Source organism: Carcharodon carcharias, chromosome 2, assembly GCF_017639515.1.
Source record: "Carcharodon carcharias isolate sCarCar2 chromosome 2, sCarCar2.pri, whole genome shotgun sequence".
NCBI classification, from domain to species: Eukaryota; Metazoa; Chordata; class Chondrichthyes; order Lamniformes; family Lamnidae; genus Carcharodon; species Carcharodon carcharias.
Genome location: NC_054468.1, coordinates 44,224,650 through 44,246,292, shown reverse-complemented (window position 1 = coordinate 44,246,292; position 21,643 = coordinate 44,224,650). Strand labels below are relative to the sequence as shown.

Here is a 21,643-nt window from a genome sequence, read left to right as displayed (position 1 = left end):
TCTCTGCATTCTTCAAGAAGAAATAAGGGCTTCCACCATGTGCCTATATCTTGTGGATAAAATTGGAATTTACCTTACTATTGTTCAGTCACATTTTTATTACAATTGCATAATTTAGAGCTAGATGGGAAAATATTTTGAAACTTATGCTCATTATGTGGCTCATTATTTAGTAAGAAGCATTATTGCAGATGTGTTGTAGCTGACATGTTTTTGCTATGATCAACCCAGCAGTTTTCTCAGCAACCATTCAATTTTGTGTATTACCACCAAAATGTAAGTGGTTTGTTAATTCCCACCAAATATAGCCATTTATTCCATTTTCAAGTAACTAGTTATTTTGCCTCTGTTTGCAAATTACTGTGCTACCTGTTATGTTTAATGACTCATCCAACACTGAAAATCAGGCATGCTGTCTGTCAGCATTGAAGCATTGGAGTTTGAGAGAGGTGATGAAGAGTAAAACTCGGTGCCATTGGAAGCTAACCCCTTTTCTTCAGGTAATGTTGCCAAGGGGCAACATATAGATGAGGACAAGGCAACTAACAATATATCTCTACAGACTTCAGAAGTAATGGTCTGGGGTGGTTCTGGTTGGGATTGGATAGCTACGAGTGAAACAAGTGAAGGCAATCCTAGAAAGATAGAGAAGGATGAGGAAAGATAATACACTATGCTCATAGTCAAAGAGCATAAGGTGAAGATAAGAGACAAACTAAACAAAGGTATAGGTTCAGTGCTGGGGAATTGCAGAGCCTGTTGGAGGGTTGACTTGATGAATAAGGGAAGTGGGAATGTGGCAAAAGTAGCTAAACAGACGATATCAATCTTACTGAAAGAAATTCCTGTGCTCTTCACACTTATTGTTTAAGGTAAGGATGGAAGTGGGGAAGGTTTTGAGGAGATGTTTAGTGGTGGAGAAATGAAGCCAGGATTTGCCTTTGCTCTTCAGGATGTTGCTGGGGCTATTTTTGCAGAGGAGACTGTGGCCTGATAGCATTTATTATGGTCCAGCCAAATCTTTTAATGATTGCCTAAACTAGGTGTGTGACAGATATGTACAAGTTTGCGTACATTAAAGTTGATGGAGCCATACTTATGGACTACACCACAGAAAACAACCAGGATAGGAAAGAAGAAATGATTTACTGGGACAAAGATACCAAAAGTGGAGGAGAGGAGTGGTTGAGCAGATCAACAGCTGGACAAGTATCACAGCATATGGAGGGCATTTCTTTTTGCAGTTGACAGCTTGAAAGTGCAATTGCAAGAAATTTGGGGGAAAGTTTTTCAAGGGACAGATATAGAAGATGTTGAATTGGAAGCTTGTAGGGAATGATGCTGATGAGGAATGTGAGGAAGTGGTAAGAGATTACCCTGTCTGTGATACAGGCATTGGGAGTAGAGAGGCCACAAGAGGTATTAAATGTGAGGTGAGGAAGTGTCCATGAAAATGAGTATTAGAGTTTATTGGGCGTCAAAGGTTAAGGTAGTAAGGCAGTGAAATCAGAGGATGGAGAGCAAGATAAGGATAGATGGGAATTGAAATCACTGTAGTGTATTATCTTCATTTAGTTTTATTACTGCATGAAGACATATCTCAATGCACATGATATATAATAAAACATGGGGTTATATCTTACTCGAGAATAAAATAAGTTTTTATTCATGGATTTTGTGAACCATATACAAAATCTTACAGTAGATTGTTTGAGATTGTGTAACTAATAGTTTGAATCCAAATAAATACAGTTTCTTTGGTTTAAGTATTTGATCACTAAAGCAAACAACAACATCTTGTATTTATATGATGCCTTTAATCTACTAAAATGTTACAAGGTGCTTCACAGGAGTGTTATCAAACAAAACTTGACTTTGAGGCACATAAGGAGGTATGAGGGAAGATGACTAAAAATTTGGTCAAAGAGGTAGGTTTTAAGAAGTGTCTTAAAGGAGGGAAGAGAGATGGCGATGTGAAGAGCTTTACGGAGGGAATTCCAGAGCCAAGGGTCTTGACTACCAATAGGGAGTGATTAAAATCAAGGATATGAAAGGAGCAGAGTTGGCACACTTCAGACATCTGGGATGTTTGTGATGCTGCACGGGTTTAGTGAGATAGGGAGGGGCAAGGCCATGGAGGGACTTGAAAATAAGGATGAGAATTTTGAAATTGAGATGTTGCTTAACTGGAATCTAATGTAATAAAAACAAAAAAACTGCGGATGCTGGAAATCCAAAACAAAAACAGAATTACCTGGAAAAACTCAGCAGGTCTAGCAGCATCGGCGGAGAAGAAAAGAGTTGATGTTTCGAGTCCTCATGACCCTTCGACAGAACTTGAATGAGTCCAAGAAAGGGGTGAAATATAAGCTGGTTTAAGGTGTGTGGGGGTGGGGGGGGGTGGGGGGGTGCGGTGGTTGGTTGGGGGGAGAGAGAGAGAAGTGGAGGGGTTTGGTGTGGTTGTAGGGACAAACAAGCAGTAATAGAAGCAGATCATCAAAAGATGTCACAAACAACAGAACAAAAGAACACATAGGTGTTAAAGTTGGTGATATTATCTAAACGAATGTGCTAATTAAGAATGGATGGTAGGGCACTCAAGGTATAGCTCTAGTGGAGGTGGGGGGAGCATAAAAGATTTAAAAATATTTAAAAATAATGGAAATGGGTGGGAAAAGAAAAATCTATATAACTTATTGGAAAAAACAAAAGGAAGGGGGAAACAGAAAGGGGGTGGGGATGGAGGAGGGAGCTCACGACCTAAAGTTGTTGAATTCAATATTCAGTCTGGAAGGCTGTAAAGTGCCTAGTCGGAAGATGAGGTGTTGTTCCTCCAGTTTGCGTTGGGCTTCACTGCAACAATGCAGCAAGCCAAGGACAGACATGTGGGCAAGAGAGCAGGGTGGAGTGTTAAAATGGCAAGCGACAGGGAGGTTTGGGTCATTCTTGCGGACAGACCGCAGGTGTTCTGCAAAGCGGTCGCCCAGTTTACGTTTGGTCTCTCCAATGTAGAGGAGACCACATTGGGAGCAATGAATGCAGTAGACTAAGTTGGGGGAAATGCAAGTGAAATGCTGCTTCACTTGAAAGGAGTGTTTGGGCCCTTGGACAGTGAGGAGAGAGGAAGTGAAGGGGCAGGTATTGCATCTTTTGCGTGGGCATGGGGTGGTGCCATTGGAGGGGGTTGAGGAGTAGGGGGTGATGGAGGAATGGACCAGGGTGTCCCGGAGGGAATGATCCCTACGGAATGCCGATGGGGGGGGGTGAAGGGAAGATGTGTTTGGTGGTGGCATCATGCTGGAGTTGGCGGAAATGGCGGAGGATGATCCTTTGAATGTCGTTGACAGGGCCCTTAACCGTGTCCGGCCCAACTCCCGCGCATCCGCCCTCACGCCTTCTCCCTTCTCCCAGAAACATGATAGGGTCCCCCCTGTCCTCACTTATCACCCCACCAGCCTCCGCATTCAAAGGATCAGCCTCCGCCATTTCTGCCAACTCCAGCATGATGCCACCACCAAACACATTCTGTAGGGATCGTTCCCTCCGGGACACCCTGGTCCATTCCTCCATCACTCCCTACTCCTCAACCCCCTCCAATGGCACCACCCCATGCCCACACAAAAGATGCAATACCTGCCCCTTCACTTCCTCTCTCCTCACTGTCCAAGGACCCAAACACTCCTTTCAAGTGAAGCAGCATTTCACTTGCATTTCCCCCAACTTAGTCTACTGCATTCATTGCTCCCAATGTGGTCTCCTCTACATTGGAGAGACCAAACGTAAACTGGGCGACCGCTTTGCAGAACACCTGCGGTCTGTCCGCAAGAATGACCCAAACCTCCATGTCGCTTGCCATTTTAACACTCCACCCTGCTCTCTTGCCCACATGTCTGTCCTTGGCTTGCTGCATTGTTGCAGTGAAGCCCAACGCAAACTGGAGGAACAACACCTCACCTTCCGACTAGGCACTTTACAGCCTTCCGGACTGAATATTGAATTCAACAACTTTAGGTCTTGAGCTCCCTCCTCCATCCCCACCCCCTTTCTGTTTCCCCCTTCCTTTTGTTTTTTCCAATAAATTATATAGATTTTTCTTTTCCCACCTATTTCCATTATTTTTAAATATTTTTAAATCTTTTATGCTCCCCCCACCTCCACTAGAGCCATACCTTGAGTGCCCTACCATCCATTCTTAATTAGCACATTCGTTTAGATAATATCACCAACTTTAACACCTATGTGTTCTTTTGTTCTGTTGTTTGTGACATCTTTTGATGATCTGCTTCTATTACTGCTTGTTTGTCCCTACAACCACACCAAACCCCTCCACTTCTCTCTCTCTCCCCCCACCCAAACCCCGCCCCCCCATCCCCACACACCTTAAACCAGCTTATATTTCACCCCTTTCTTGGACTCACTCAAGTTCTGTCGAAGGGTCATGAGGACTCGAAACGTCAACTCTTTTCTTCTCCGCCGATGCTGCCAGACCTGCTGAGTTTTTCCAGGTAATTCTGTTTTTGTTTTGGAAACTAATGTAGTTCAGTGAACACAGAGGCAATGGTGAATGGGATTTGGTGTGAGTTAGGACACAGCCAAAGTTTTGGATGACCTCGAGTTTACGGAAGATAGAAAATGGCAGGCCAGCATATGTTGGAATAGTCAAGTCTAGGAATGACAAAGGCATGACTGTGGACTTCAGCAGCAGAAGAGCTGTGGGAAGGGGCACAGTCTGATGATGTGATATAGGTGGGAATAGGCAGTCTCAGTAATGGTGACAGTTTCCAAATGTTCATTGACAGATCTAGCTCTATTTCACCATATTGTCTCTCAACCAATCTACTGTCTCTTATTTGCAACACTGATTGGCAGAGATCCAGTCCTGAATAAGCAGGAATTTCCTCCAACTAAATACTGGGAAAATGGAAGCCATTGTGTTTGGTCCCCTCCACAAAACCCATTCCCCCAGCCACAAATTCTATCGCTCTCTCTGGCAACTGTCTGAGGCAGAACCAGAATCCTTGCAACTTTGGTGTCACATATGAACTTGAGATGAGCCCCTACCATGTATCCATGTCATTACTAAAACAAATCAAAATAGGAACAAACATTATGGATTACAAATAGCATAAAGATTAAGGTAATCTGAGAACTAAACAGGCTACTGTGTGTCCTCATTGACCATAAAAATATAAATTACATTTCTAGTCCATTTAAGGGAATGCCCATAATAATTAATTTGGCTGAGTCTGGGTACTAATGAAATGACATAAGCTTGACAGTTGCATAACTGCAATCTATGGGCCTTTTAAATCAGAGATTGATGTACACAGCACAGACAGCAATTCTGTGGTGTCATGTCACCAACAAAGCATCTTTGTTACCTAGAGATAGATCACATAGGTGAGAGCAAATAATTATGATTGCTCAATAATTGATGAATACCATACCTGTATTTAATGGAAATGTATGTCAGCAACAAATCTGCTTCTCTCATGTTCCTTATGGGCTGTAACTTAAAACCTGATGATCTTAATCCTGAACATTATTTTTTTTAATTTCCTTGAAGAAAATCATGATTTGCTTTCTGATAATTCTAAGTTGTGCATGATCAAGAATAAACATCAAGCTGACTGTTAGTAAAAAAGGACAGCTGATCATTTATGACATACTACTTAGTTCAGTTCAGTGTTTTCAGTGTTTAATATGTAATTCAGTGTTTTCTTACCTAAGCTCTTACATAATGTTATAAAGCAGTTTTTTTTTCTAAATCTGTTCACGTCATCTTTAAATAACAAACTGGCATTAAACCTCCCTTTCTGGAGAGGGAAAGACAGAGTGAAGAAGGGTTTTGAGGAGATAGTTCGAGAGAGTAGGAACAAGGCAACCAAGGGCTCTATCACAGATTATGTGGTGAAAGGAGCTGGGATCCACTAAAGGCCAGATCCAGAGAACCAAAGGGTGCAGGAAGATATCTGAGGCTAGAGAAGGCTGCAGAGGTGGCATGAGGTGAGATCATGGAGCATTTGATGATGATAATTTAAAATGTAATGTTTTGGGGGACTGGAAGCTGTGTACATTGGCAGAAACCAGGGTGATAGGATAATGCAACTTAATGTGGGACAGAACAGGAGCAGCTGAGTTTTAGACAAGTTGGAGACATGAATGGTTGAGGATGGAAGGATGCCAAGGGAGACATTCAGAAAATCAATTCCAGAGATAACAAAGGTATGGATGAAGGTTCCAACAGCAGAGGGGCAGATGGTAGGAGTGAAGGCAAAGTTATGAAGACAGAAATAAATTGTTATGGTAATAAATAGAATAAAGGGTTTAAAGCTCACCTATGCATCAAATAGGACCCCAAATTCTGCCAGGTTTGGTTCAGTTTGAGTAAATGCCAGGCAGGCAGCTTAAATCAGTTGAAAGACATTGTGATTCATTTGCAACTATGACGGACAAACACTTTTATAGCAAAGAATTGGTTGTGAGGTCAAGAAAGATTGTAGAAAGATGGAGTTTAGTGGCATCAGCGTACATATGGAAGCCGATTCCATTTTGTGGTAATGCTTACGAGGGTGATTAGATAAATGAAGAAGAAGTAGCCAAAAATAGCACAGACGGAATACCAGTATTACCAACATTGTAACCATACCTTAAGAAAAGAGACGGCAGCAAACATTATGTATGATGGCATCATCTCTGGGCATCAGGATTATTTAAACGCATGTTCAGCAATTCTTCTTGCTGTGGATAATATCATTCAGATGTGGGAACACTGAACTTTCCCGTTGCTTCAAACGAGGCAACCAATGCACTAATTCTAAATGGCTGGACACGCAGGGGAGCACAAAAGAGCAGCTTTTGTGAAAGCTGTAAAAAATACATATTTTAAATTTTATAGAAACTAGAGCCAAACATGTTAAGCATGATAAAAGCATGTCCCGTCATTAGTTTCCTTTTCATCCACATTTCATTAATAGCGCAAACCAGATACTAATCGGTTTGAATTCAGTTTTCGGCATTTCATTTGTTGAACGTTGAACCTATTTACAGTCTTAAGTTACAGCTGTCATTTGAACGTTTTAACTAAAACCACTGCGGTGATGAAAGTACGCTCAAAATGAAATTGGCAGCTTCACAATTGCCAAATAATAGCGGCCTCACTGTGCAATACAAGGATCATGTGAACCGCAGGTTTTTTTTCCTTTCTAAAAATCTAATCTCAGGACAATCAAAAACAGCATAATGCCCCTGTAATCGTGAGGGAAGTTCTTTAATGTTGCTGGCAGCACACCAGCGAGGTCTCGGGGTTATCCTGACTGTGCAAACTCCCACGGGAAAGGTAGAGACAGATTGCTCTTTTCTAAGTAACCAGCCAATTCTTGAAAGGTGTCATGTCAGAACTCTGCTGATAAGGCTCATCTTGCTGGTTCGAACGCGAACATCCAAAAGCTACTATCTGCTGATAGATTCCCTTTAGGCCGAATTAGCTTTAATCATTTACATTTATAGCTACAGTTCATCCCTTTGTGATTAAAGCCTAAAGTAAATCAGTAGCCTTTATTTTCTCTCCGCCCACTTTATGTATGTTACATTAGGATGCAATAGGTAGAGCTAGCAGTCACAGGAATTAAGAAATCGCCAGCACTAGGGTCGGTTTGTTTGGAAAGGTTAACTGGCAAAACTATGCAAGTTGATTTTAAAATTCTCATCCTTCTTTGCGAAGCCCTCCATGACTTCACTCCTCCCTATCTCCTTTGGCTTCCACCCCACTCTCCCAGACATCGGCGCTCACCTAATGCTGGCCCCTTCAGCACCTCCGAATTTAATTGCTCCACCATTGTGACTGCACTTTAGTTCGGTCCTAAGCTCTAACATAATTTCCCTAAAACCTCTGGTCTTTCTAACTTTGTTTCATTCAGGACCCTCCTTAAAACTTACCTCTTTGACCAAGCCTTTGATCATCTGAATTAATATCTCCTTGTGTGATTTGGTGCCATAATTGGCTTTGTAATGCTCCTATGGAGTGCCCTGAAACGTTTTATTACGTTAGAGGTGCTATATACATCTAATTTGTTGTAGTAAAAGTCAAATGAGTAAGAATCAAATTTCTTAATGTGATGGGATACACAGAATCATAAAATGGTTAAAGCAGAAAAAGAGGCTATTCAGCCCTTGCCTACTCTCTGCAAGACCAATCTGCTACTCCTACCCCTGTCTCTGCTATTTCCCAGGTGGCCCTGGGATTTTTTTTATCTGCAGGTACTTACCCAATTCCCTTTTGATAGCCATGGTTGGATCTCCCTCAACCACCCATCTCAAGCAGTGCATTTCAGACCCTAAATACTTGTTGCATAAAAAAATTCTTCCTCATGTCACCATTGCTTCTTTTACCAATCACCTTAAACCAGCGTCCTCTGATTGTCGATCCTTGTGCCAACAGGGACAATTTCTCTCTATTTACTCTGTCCAGGTCAGTCATGACTTTGAACATTTCTATCAAATCTCTTTTCTAAGGAGGACAACCCCAGGTTCTCCAACTATCCACATAACTTGCATTAGATTACATTTACTTACCTCTTTAACCTTTTGAGTAACATGGCTTAAATAATGCAAAGGGTCATAAATTTATAACGTTAATTCCCAACTGCTTGTTTTACCAAAAGATTTGTATTTCGGTAGCTCCTTGTCATCTTCTCAGAAACACCCCAAACTGTTGTTGAAATCGTCACTGTTACATCAGCAAATGTGACATCCATTTTGAGCACAGTAAGGTTTTGCAAAGAGCTATGGATGAACTACCTGTTGACTTGTTTTTTGGTAGCGATTGCATTTGGACAAGGCTCCAGGAGAAATCCCTGTTCTTCAAATAGTGCCATGGAAATTTGTAGGTGCTTGCATACTACAGGGTTGAGATTTAGTAGGGATCCCCTGATCGACCATCATTTCTCTGAGATTCCTGCAGATCTTTTGTCCAAGTTAAGACAGACAATTGGAAATTAATAGCATATAAGTTTAGCTTTAGTTTAAAGCAGATTTGGCATTACATAGATGCTGAACCTATGATCTATGATTTAGGTTTGAATTAAAGTTAGATTTAGAACTTAGTTCAATCAAGTGAGACAAGGTGTCTCGGACCATTTTGCAACAATGATAGGGTTAAATGCACCATTTAACATCCGCATAAACTGGAACAGTCAAGTGGAACTTGGTTTAAGACCTCACCTGAAATTAATATTTCCCTCAATATTGAACAGGAGTGTCAGCCTAGATTATGTGCTCAAGTCCTGGAGTAAGGGTTAATACACCACCTTTTGAAGTACAAACCAGAATATGCAGCAATATAAATGTTCCTGATTAGGTTTTTTTTTACTTTTAACTCCCACAAGCAAACTATATTCCAGAGCTGTTCAAAGTTTGTCTTTGTCAGCTCCATAGGTACACTTCATAAAGCCTCAGAAACCATATAAAAGTTCAACCCCACATTCCCATTAATCTGCATATATCTCAAGTTGCTGATACTATCAGATTTTGCTGTTCTGATGTAGAATTTATCCAGCAATGCGGGAACAGTGCTAAAACAGCGCTTTCTAAATCTTTAGGCTGATGAAATTCAAATAGAAGAAATCACTTAATAAGAAATAGAAGCTTAGGCTTGAGTTGTTGGGATTGGAGAGCTGGGGGACTCAAAAGTACATGATGGAGACCCTGCTATATAAGGTCTAAATTGAAAGGGATGCTTGTTACAAATTTTTGTTTGTAAACACAGTTTAACTGCAGGATTGCAACACTGAAAAATTATTCTATTCCATCGTCATCTGTCGATAGACAAATCACTGAGAGATTGCCCCTATCTGAAATTGAGAATGGGTTGGATCAGTAAAAATACAAGGATCCCAGCAATTCCTGCAGCAATCAACTTCAACCCCATAATCACAGAAACCTTCAATAAGTAAAATGAGTTGATAATACGTTTAATTGACCTCTTTGTCCACGCAAGAAATATTATAACAAGCAAGTCACCTTGGTATAGTAGGAGTAGATAATCAGAAATGGTTATGAGGTGGTAGATATTGATTAAGTTAATGTAAGCTGTTAATTAATTAGGGATTTAGAAACCAAAACTGGTAGGTGTGAACTTTGTTCATATCTTATAAAATAAGAATAATGCTTCTCATAATAACATTTAGTCTACTCCAACAAATTGTTCACAAAATATATCATTCCAATGCTGTATTCTGACAAAAACACTATTTGGATATTATGTTGACTATGTTGGTTCAACATTGTAGTTGTAATCTGTATTAGCTGGGCTTAACCTGAGGACTTCAGTTGCTATACTGAGAATATTTGGAGTTGTTTGCTCAATAGAACTGAAGCAGGAAATTATGATTACCATTGTAAATCTAAAGTCAAATATGCTAAGAAAGTTATTTTTAAATGGATCATAGACAGACAAAGACTGTGTCTAGTTTGCCCATACCAGACAAATACTGTGTCTAGTTTGCTCATACCTTATCACACGTCTTGATTTTTCTTGGCCCTTGCAGCTACATTATTTTTCTAGTCCAGGTCGACAAATATTACATCGTGCAGTCAAGTATGAAAATAATGAAAGATGCATCAAAATTCATACTGTAGAAATCAACGCATGAAATTGGTACCAATAGAAAAAGTACACACAATTGTAATCCAATATTCGTTTTGGTACAAGTGGAAAATTTAGATTCTTTCATGACACTTGGGACTGAGGCACCTTGTCGCTTACCAAGTACCAACCTCCTATTTCCATACATACAGAATTGCAATTGTAATTCATGGAAAGGCAACACAATTTTTTAGATTTGGGGAGTAAGGGTGGGATTTGACTGTAATCTCTGGAAAACCGACATCAAAAGAGTTCTAATCAAAACACTTCTAACATGTGCGGTATATCGTCAGTGGTTCAGGCCTTGATTACTTCAATCATAGTTGGTCTGTGCGACAAATAATAGTCCAATAACTGACCAGGACCTGGTAACCAAATCCTGTTATCTTCAGTATTCTCACGTACTTTAACACTTACAATTGCTCGTAATTGCGTTCTTGCACGACTGGGGGCAACCTCACAACCTACAATAAAGATATAAAAATGAGAAAGAAGCACAAGTAAACAAAAATTACTATATTAGTCTGATATGAGCAATTTAACAACAGCTGCCTTGACATTCTGCTGCATCATGGGCACTTGGAAATGCCGGTGATTTTTTTATCCATTCATAGGATGTGAATATCGCTGGCAAGACCAGCATTTATTGTCCATCCCTAATCTTCTGGAACCAATGGGGTCCGTGTTGTGAATGTGTCAGGTACGGTGTTCCAGGGTTTTTGACCCTGCCAGGATGAAGGAACGGTGAAATATTTGTCAGTCAGGATGGCGTGTAACTTGGAAGGGAACTTGGATTTGGTGATGTTCACATGTGCCTACTCCGAGAAAGTAGATGTCCTGGGTTTTAGGACGTAATAATGAAGCTTTAAATGCCATTGGATGTAATTAGAACATTAGATGAAGCGAAAAGGTCATCACACTGATGCTGCTCGTTCGGAATATGGACACATGGTATTCAGAAAGTCATTACAGTTGAAATCGTCTCTATTTTAGGTGTTATATTTAATGCGATCAGAAATAGAGTTCTGCATAGCCGTAAATGTGGCGGTGAGATCAATGAGCTCATGCCACAACTAACTGTTGGATGTTCAAATGCAATCGAGGCATAATCCATTTATTTAGAATATGTTCTGAGTGCTGAACGTGAGCAAATCGAACACTGTTGTAAAACGAGTTAATCGTTAACAGCTATTAGCCGATGGAATGGGAATGTAGTTTAAGAAAAATCGATGACCCTCCTTTGCCTGCTGATGTAAGATAATCATAAAACCCACATTGTAAAGCGATATCATTACCTGGGTTGAAATCTTGATCTACATTAAACATTCCAGAAATTTATGCAGTGGCTGTGATATAAAACAATGTGTGTTGGACTGATTTCACAACATAACAAACCATGACTATTTTAGGTGTTTCCACCTTACCGCCAAACAGTACGCCTGACACGTTGTTTGATTCTAAACCCTCCAAATTGATTATGCCTCTTACTGTAAACTTTCGAAAAGTTATGTCCCACAAAATCATCACAGAGAATTCGAAGCAGTTATAAAGGCTGATGGACAAATGTACCTGACAAATCCATAAATATTAATCAAGCTTTTAAGATACAACGTCCTGCAGATCAAAACCTAGTTTCGGAAAGTGGTTTCAGTTTGTATTTCAAATAATGTTCTAATGTATTTCCTTTAATTCACGGGGTCCCTGCAAATTTAACATCACAAAACTCAAAGCTTTGTCACAGCCCTGTCTAGTTATGTTGGTAGTTGATTTTTTGTTTCAAGAAATCTCATTTTCCTCGAGCGGGAAAATTAAATACCCTCAGAGTGTTAAATGTTCTTTCGCTGTCTGTGTCCATTCGTGTTGGCACTGGCAGCTGATTTGGAGAGCTTCTTCCTCTCGGAGACGCTGCCCTGTCGTGTGTCAGTCGTGTGACAGTACTTTCAGCACGATCGGCGCTCTCTGATTTCCCACAACAAGCTTTAGAAAAAGAAACATTTGAATACCCAGACAATTATTAGTAAAAATGTGCCTGGAATCGCAAACGCTGCTTAACCATTGTCACATATTGGCGTTTCGAGAACCATTTCATTCGATTGAAATTGAAGCAGATAGAAGCATTTAATTGAAAAAAAAAAGCTTAAACGTTCAATTTTAAAAGCGCTCAGTTTGATTAACCGCCTTACAAAATTAAGGTTACTTTTTACCGGCCTCAAGGTTTGTCTAATGTGATTTTAACAATTTGTAGCGATCAATTGACACCTTAATGCTAACATATTTTGATACGGTTCTGAGTATATACTTGACATTGATTAAATTGTAATTTCCATCTGTCTTGCAATCCTATATATCCCTCAGCACTTTATCATCAGACCTTATCGATGTTTGATATAGGTACATATGTGTTTAGTCAATTGGTTTGCACACAGGCAAAGTGTAAACATCTTGGTGCACCTTTTCACTCTAACTTTACTTTTCTCACGGTACTTGAAGGGAGCAGTGACGTGATGTATGAGATTAGCACTGACCAGGTGCAAATCAGGTATAGAGGAATTGTGTACTCTGGATTTCAAAAGAGCTAGAGGGCTTGTTGGCAGGGAGGGACGCGCTTTGCTGGCCTTCTATGGATCTTGAGTGTGAGAAAATCAGTGAGGCGTTTGCAAAACAGCTTTCGGAACCTGAGGCAAAACAACTCACCAGCCCTCAAAATCCCAGCCACAACTGTCTTTCTGCATGCAGCAAAACAATCAAGTCAGGACGATGCAAGGGACGCCTCCTAAAGTGCGTTGCTTTTGTTGTTTCAACAGTAAACATAAAAGCTATAGAAGCGACAACAGGTCGAAAGGCCGGATCCCAGTCCCACACATCATTCTACCTGTAATCAGTGTAACTTGAACAAATTTAGAAAGGCTTCACCAAACTGAGTGAGCATTTCACTGCCACGTGACAGCTGCACGCAGCAGCAATCCAGAATTTACTTCTGGAGACAGGGGTAATTATTCTCAATGGGAATAGCCAACAAAAAAAAATCAAACAATACGTTGAAATATTAGTGACCTGTTAAATTTAGCACACGTTAATCATGTATTCGCCACGGCAAAATGTAACAGGCGATGCCCACGTTATATTTGATTATGTTTTAAATATGTACCGAAAGATTGAGGAAATACCGAGAATCTGCAGCCAGTCCTGAAATGCATCCGGTGTCTCATGACTCATCCGGAGCTGTATTTTGTCTAAGTATTGTTGTCCGGGACAAGAAGACACAAACTATCCCTCAATATAATCAATTGGCAAATAGCCGTTCCACAGTGCCCGCTGCAGTACTCGCAGATCATTCATAGTTTCTGATATAGATTGTAAATCAAAAACACAATTATCTGAAAAAACTCAGCAGGTCTGGCAGCATCGGCGGAGAAGAAGAGTTGACGTTTCGAGTCCTCATGACCCTTCGACAGAACTTGAGTTCGAGTCCAACTCAAGTTCTGTCGAAGGGTCATGAGGACTCGAAACGTCAACTCTTTTCTTCTCCGCCGATGCTGCCAGACCTGCTGAGTTTTTCCAGGTAATTCTGTTTTTGTTTTTGTTTTGGATTTCCAGTATCCGCAGTTTTTTTTGTTTTTAGGCTGTAAATCAGTTCATTTGAAAGCGCTATTATCACATCTTTCCAATGAGTGTAGTTACTGGTTGCCAGGATAACATTCTATTTACTGGGAAAGACAGCGTACATAGGTTAACTTAATTATTTACTTATCAGTAAAAATGTGGTTTTGAGAATTGAATAGACGCTTCTATTGAAATTATTCAAAGTTATGTTCGACTTAATAAGTATACATCCTGGAGTTAAAAGTATACATGGCAGGTTTTAAGGTTTCATCTGACACGTCATATTTCAGGGACTCGAACCCTGCCTATTGATCTCGTGTCTGAAGAATGATATATCGGGGAACTATTATTTTCCTCCTGTAATGTCACAAAATGAATAAGCATCCTGATTTAACTTTACTGTTGAACATCCAGTACAAACGAATTAATGAAAAACACTATCTGCATTTTTAAAAACCCGCCGCAAATCGAAACCGGTGTGTGATTTATTCACCGAAATAGTTGTCATTTCCGCTTTAAATCATTGAAAACTAAATAAGGCGGTTGCTGTTTTCCTCGTTCCTTATCGTTAATGGCTGGGTCGCACTAGCTGCCTTGCTGCTTGCCAGTTTATTAAGAAGTGTTCACATTTCATCAATAGCCTTCACAAATCAAGTTCACGCAGCAGGTTTTGGACATGTTCAGGCCAGCGCAGCTCACAATGTAAGATAAATCGTACATGGGAACTGTATTTTAAAAAGGCATCAATGCTGGAAATTTGGAGTAAAAAATATAACATTGCTGAAAATACATGAGTCAAATGAAAATACTGTATTTATTTTTCTTAATCCATTGTTCAAAATCTCTTCAGTTACACTTAATAATACATTTTCTCCGATTGAGATTTTACATATTTGAGCTTGATTCAAATTATACGATGACGAGGCAGTAACCATAAAAAATGTTGAAGTTTCATTGTGCAACATGTGTTTCTTTATCTCGTGATGACGCAAATACCTCCACAAAGCCGCTTCTAACATGTTTAATAACGTGCTAACTGCTTCAGGTCTCATCTACTTTTCCTTTTGAAGCTACCCATGTTTGTTTGTTTGTGTGTGTGTGTGTGGGTGGGTGGGTACGGCGGTTATATTTGCAAAATGGAAATACATCATAAAAATGACGTCCAAACGTTTTTATCTCTATAACTCTAACAAAACTTTGCCTGGAAAAGGCAACTATTCCTCTGGGCCGCGAGGAACTTGTTAATTACGACAAACGGTCTTTGAAAATTGCATATACAGAGATTGGTAATCACTGTATGTCCTGAAGAGTTGCGCAGATAGGAAAATAATCCGCAACTAAATGCTGTTACTGTAGGTACCAGCGTCTTCCGAGAATGTTAGCTTTATGCCCGGAGCAATCAACGCAAAAAACGACGGCTGCTGCAGGCTGCAAGGCGGCTAGTGTGTTTTGCATGGCCAGAGGCTTCATTGCAGCTTGAATGGGTTAACCGCAGGAGTCCCCTCCAGCCCCAGCTCCCGGACGCCGGCAGCCATTGCATCAGGCCAACACCAATGTTTATGTGCGGGGAGTTAAGTCTGAGGCTCACCAGACGCTTCTCTCCGCCGTTAGTGTTTTGCTGGACGCGGAGGGTAGCTGCAACTTGTTGGCCTGCTGCAGCATCTGATTCCGGCTCCTGGTGCACCGTGCCCCTGCTGGTTGCTTGCCACGCGTCGAGGGGGTCCCCGGCAGCACGAACAGTGCAAGAAGCAAACCCCTCCCCCGCCGCCCCGCCTTCAAAATCACTGTAGGCTGTGGCTGACGAGCGCCATCGGTCTGCAGCTTCCGGTATGGCAGCATCGCACTTTCCCCTGAGCGTCCACAGTCTCCGCCGCGAAATATTTACTAGAAGCCTTCTCCTGGGAGCAGGCAGGGAGGGGAGTGGTTTTCCCAGGCTTTTCCACAGCTGCTGTTCCTCTCATCCTGCCTCCCCTCCCCCCCCACCCCCCCCCACTTGGCACGTGCTCCCACCTGATAATGGAGCTCGCGCATGCCGACAGACGTCAAAGCGCCTCCAGCCTGCAGATCCCCTTCCCCCAACCCCTCCCCCACGCTTCCACCTCCTCCAACCCCCACCCCCTTTGATTGACAGCTCACTGGGGCGACTGCAACACGTTTATTGGCCACTCGCCCCGTCGTGTTGCAACCAATCGTGGCGCGCCGTCCACCACGAGCTGCAGCGTCGCGCCCCGGGGACGGGCTCGTGTGTGCCGCGCTCTGATTGGTCACAAGTTAGTGTGGGAAAGAAACTTTGAGAAGTTTCACACGAGCCGTTCGCGTGCAATCCCAGATATAAATACAGGCGGCCAGAGCTGATCTTTGCACAGTGGCGATTCTGCATTCACATCATTGATAATAACACAACCAAAGCAATATATATAGAGAGAAATAAAATAAAAGTGCCCCGGCTGCCTGGCAAATAAACTCGCAGGTTACAAGACGCGGAAAGAAGACAACACATTTTTTTAAAGCTACAGATCGAAAGGAATCGCTTTAATACAAATCTGCTACACTCTTTATAAGAAAATGCCAGCAGATATAATGGAGAAATCGTCTTCTTCCCCTGTGGCTGCTACCCCAGCTAGTTTAAACGCTACACCAGATAAGCCAAAAACTGCTTCTGAAAATCGGAAGGTAAATACTTTTCACACTGCTGTATCTCGTGTGGTAGAAGTCATACATAGCATCTAAGAATGTTCATATTACTTAATGAAACATCCTTTCTTTTTCTAGTCATCCAAACCGATTATGGAGAAGAGGCGCCGGGCTAGAATAAATGAAAGTTTAAGTCAACTTAAAACACTGATCCTGGATGCTCTGAAGAAAGATGTAAGTACCTAATGTGGTGTCAGGAGACAGAGAGTTAGTACAGTGTGTGCGTGTCACTTCCCCTCATTTATGCCAAATATATTTCTACAGAGTTCGAGACATTCAAAGTTAGAAAAAGCTGACATCCTGGAAATGACAGTGAAACATCTCCGAAATCTGCAGCGCGTCCAGATGACTGGTGAGTGTTTAATTCACAATTTATTGCTGTCTTTCGAAGTTCCGCCTGTGGTCTAGCTGGTATTCGGTAACATTTCACTGACTTGGCGAAAGTTAGGGCTTCCCACGGTCTGGGTTATTTATAGATTCTAACTTGGCGACTGTTTCTGTACTCGCTCCTCAAAACGAAATGGCCTTGTGTTAAATCATTTTCAGAACGTTAGCTTATCAATTTGTTTAATTTGTGACGCATAAGTAAAGGCGAGTATGTCTAAGTCATTTAAATAGTTGTATGATTACTCAGTATTTGGAAAGACGCAATTCTATAATGAGAATACGATACGTATAGCAAACTGTCTTATCAATCGATTACTGAAACTTGGAGATAGGGCAATCAAATGGGATGATTAATTTCTCTCTATTTTTAACATTTTAGCTGCTTTGAGTACAGACCCTACAGTTCTGGGCAAATACCGAGCCGGCTTCAGCGAGTGTATGAACGAAGTGACTCGATTTTTGTCCACCTGCGAAGGGGTCAACACAGAAGTCCGGACCAGACTCCTCAGTCATTTGGCAAACTGCATGTCTCAGATCAACGCCATGAATTACACCCAACCGCCCCCCAGCCCAGCTGTGAGCGGCGGCTCCCACGCTGCTTTTGGACAGCCCTTGCACGTCCAGCTCCCGGGATCAGGGGGCAGTGGGCTGCCCCTGAACGGAGTCAACATGCCTTGCAAACTGGCTGCTGCCGAGGTAATGCCCGCAGCAGCCGTTGCCGCGGCCACGAAAGTCTATGGCGGGTTCCAGCTTGTGCCAGCATCAGACGGCCAGTTTGCATTCCTCATTCCTAACACGGCCTTTGGACCCAATGGACAGCTAACGACAGGACCGATCATCCCTTTGTATGCCAATACCAACGTGAGTGCACTGCCCTCCGCCATCTCCCCGGCCAGCAGGTCCCCCATACAACAGTCTGGGACTACCCCAGCAGCCGGCTTCCCGCTTCCACTCTCGGCTGCCACCACTGCTGTCAGTGTGGGCGCACCAACAGATTCCTCAGATTCCGTCTGGAGACCCTGGTAACTGAGCCACTTCACGTAAAACAAGTGACTGGAAACTTTAAAAAAAAACAGGACTTTCTTTTTAAAGCCCATTCGGTGTATAGGATTGTATAGCAATGTCAATATTATGCACTATATTTGTATATATTTAGAATGTTCATATCGGATTGCATTTGTCTTATCAAGATGTCCATTTTTCTATGATGTGATGACATGCCAAAGATAAACTGAATGCTCTTCAAAGTTCCTTCCTTTTTGGAAGATTTATATTTGAAATAAAAGGAAAACTAACATTTATACATTTTGCGTGTTTGCCTTTTTCTGAGCAGAACTCAAGCGCCCAAAGCAGGGCCGTGAATGGTGTATTCAAGATCAGAGCCAACTCAATAAAAAGATTGGAGGCGAGGGACGAGTGCTAGTCTCGTACACCCAGAACCTCACTTTGGCCCCAAAGTACAACACTGCGGGCGCTTCAAGCCTGAAATAAACACACACAACCCAGGAAATATTCTCCAGATCAGGTAGCATCTGTGGAGGCAGTAAAACAAAACAGGACCTTTCAAGTGGGGAAAGTTAGGAATATACTTGGTTTTGAGGAAGTGAATTGGGGGAAGGTGGGAATAAGGAACAAAAGGGAAAGTTCAGTGATAGGGTGGGAGACGGGAGAGATTAAATGACAAAAGGATTGGTGTTGCAGGGCCAAAGGGGTTAGTAAGGAGAAGGAAACAGAAGATGAGAATTTTACTTTGCTACTTGGACTGAGAACGTGATTCAGTCCTTGCCTGCAATACCCCATCAGAATTTAGGTAAAGGTAAATGGCCCTTTCCCTCTGAACACTGGTCTATTAACTCTTCAGCTTTTAAATTTGGCGCCTAATTTGACCTATTGTCGAGGAATGGATAAAGGGGCCCTTAATTATGCGAAATCTTTGTGTGTAATTCTTACCATCAGATGTCCATAAACCTGTTCTTGGTATCGGGTTTCGCCTCTTACAAGCATCGGCCAGAAAAGGCAGTTTTAAACAGTCACAGATTCTGTAGGGAATTTGTAGAGTTCCTACCACAGAACTTGTTGTATTCTGCCTGGTAACGCAGGTGGCTGATCATATTCCCAGGTGGTGGGGGACAAGGAGATACGAGACAAAGAGAGAAAAATGCAAGTGAGACATATTAGCATTTGCAGTTGGTTAAAACTCGCAGTTTTTTATAACAAAAGTTTGTTTTGTGTGAAAGTTACAAAAACAGGCTAATCTCTCTAAGAGCCCCAGGTGTTTAATGTGCTATTCATGTGGTTTAGCCAACAATACAATATAAAGTATGCAGGCAAATCAACCCGATACTTAACCATATTATTCCTGAAGACTTGATCTCATCATTGTGGTAAAGGTCCAGAACTATTTCAGGCTCCCAGTGGACTATAACTTGTCGATCAGAGAAAGAACAATCGCTATAAAGAAAATAAGTCCCATTGTGTTACAACTTATTGGGAGTGCGCAGTTATCACACTGAAGCCGTATTATGTTAAACACAACACCTGATTACACATGGATTGGTTTTAAATCAGGAAATTCGCGTCATTATTATACACAGTGGTATCAGAGCATGCAGACTGCAGTAAACCGTTTTGATGCAGTTTTTTTTGGGGGTTGACCTTTACATCCCTTTGAACAAACGCATATGTGGTCTGTGATATTTCCTTCTGCTGAAAACCTTTGGAAATTTGACCTAGCCAGCAACCTGCACAGCGTTACAACACTACAATAAGGAAAGAGTTCTGAACCGGCTCGCGCCTTGTTAAATGCTTCTTAGGTAACTTTAGACCAAAAAAGACAAAGAATTAGCTAATATTTTTAAAGTTAAGAAAACCTATGAACACGACAACTACACGAGAGAAGATCACAGAATATTTCGATTGGCGGATAAAACTAGACTCTTTTTAATAGTTTGGCCAGTGTTGCAATCATATGGTTAAATTGGACATCATAAGTTCGTTGGAGGTTGTCATTCATGTCAATTAACTTTTCCCACACTCCTTGCACATATGAAGTGTAGCCTTGCTTCTCTCTTGGCGCTAAGTGCTACCATATGGTGCAATCTATTTCTGCTTTTATTGTATTCGGACAGCAGCTTATGATTTAGCTGAGCTCGTACCAAGCCTTGGGCTTCACTGCGGCCAAGGTGGTTTGCAGGCAAAGCTTCTGGCAGGAAATGAATAGCTCCCAGATGACATCAGAAACCTGAAAGGTCGTGAGAAAGAAGCGAACCCTTTGCAGTCGGCATGTTGCCAGTCACTCGGAGAATGTTGGATCGCGCGTTTCTGACACACGAGTTAGTCCTCCCGAAGGAGAGATTGCTTCTTGGTCCTAATGCCTCTCAGAATTTCATAGAGAATACCTCAGACCTCAAACTGTATTTATATAAGACAGAAGCTTGAGAAGACAATGTATACTGCGACGAGTTTCCATCTGAAAATATTAAAACATTGGACCACGATTTTCAATGAATTACAGCTTTCTTGTGCATAGTTTTAAGTTCCACATATTAAACTTTTAATGGGATCAAATATATACTTTCGGAGTACACAGACTTTAGGATTTGCCGAGATTCGCTTTTCACTCCCTCAAACAGCTTGTATTATGAACCTCATGAAGGAAGCCAGCTCTCTCCCACACACACCCGGCCACACAGGTTATAGGTTGCTAATGGTAACCTGGCGTATCACTGATGTTGCATTGTTTCATGCTAGGGACAACTATGAACACAAATACTTGTTGAGTCTTTTCATGGTTCTGTGTTTAAAAAAAAAGTCAGCACTGTACTGCTTGTACATCTGTTTAAAAAAATAATAGACCTTAAGGCTGGAGTATGTGAAACAGGATAGTGTATTATATCAGTTACAACCTCAATGCTTTTACATTATCAATAGAATGAAATTGCTGTGTCAATACTCGTGAATGTGAGCAGTGAAAAGAGCAGACAAAATTGCTAATAGCCAAAAAATGTAACAACAGTGAAAAACTATTTTCACAAAGAAAGATTCCTTTGTGGATGAAAATCACTGAAGAATAACAACACAAGTATGCTAAAACATTGCATGTGTTCCATTTAAGGATATGTTCAATTTCAAAACAGATTTTTTTCTGTAACATGTATGATTGTTTTACTCTTTACTGTAGTATGTATTGAAATGCCACTGTAATTCAGGCTAACCTGTTTCTCAATATACTGGACATATTGTGCTACTGAACTGTTAAAACCAATCTGTAAATATCTTATAGAAATGCCTTTGCATGGTGTTTGGAGTAAATTT

General features: G+C 41.4%; 1 protein-coding gene across 1 annotated transcript; it reads left to right on the top strand.

Moving 5' to 3' along the window:
* Nucleotides 1-16,542: 16,542 nt before the first annotated feature.
* her6 (hairy-related 6) lies at nucleotides 16,543-18,630 on the top strand. The gene is made up of 4 exons (XM_041206951.1): nucleotides 16,543-16,921; nucleotides 17,021-17,116; nucleotides 17,207-17,294; nucleotides 17,709-18,630. Exons 1-4 carry the CDS (start codon nucleotides 16,814-16,816, stop codon nucleotides 18,353-18,355), a joined length of 939 nt encoding a protein of 312 aa, XP_041062885.1. The 5' UTR covers nucleotides 16,543-16,813; the 3' UTR covers nucleotides 18,356-18,630.
* Nucleotides 18,631-21,643: the final 3,013 nt, after the last annotated feature.

What these genes read in the sequence shown, in the direction of transcription:
- her6 (XM_041206951.1), top strand. Translation starts at nt 16,814, where the DNA reads ATGCCAGCAGATATAATGGAGAAATCGTCTTCTTCCCCTGTGGCTGCT. An exon ending in TGGATGCTCTGAAGAAAGAT is followed by an intron (nt 17,117 to 17,206) that starts GTAAGTACCTAA and finishes ATATTTCTACAG; the next exon opens with AGTTCGAGACATTCAAAGTT. An exon ending in GCAGCGCGTCCAGATGACTG is followed by an intron (nt 17,295 to 17,708) that starts GTGAGTGTTTAA and finishes TTAACATTTTAG; the next exon opens with CTGCTTTGAGTACAGACCCT.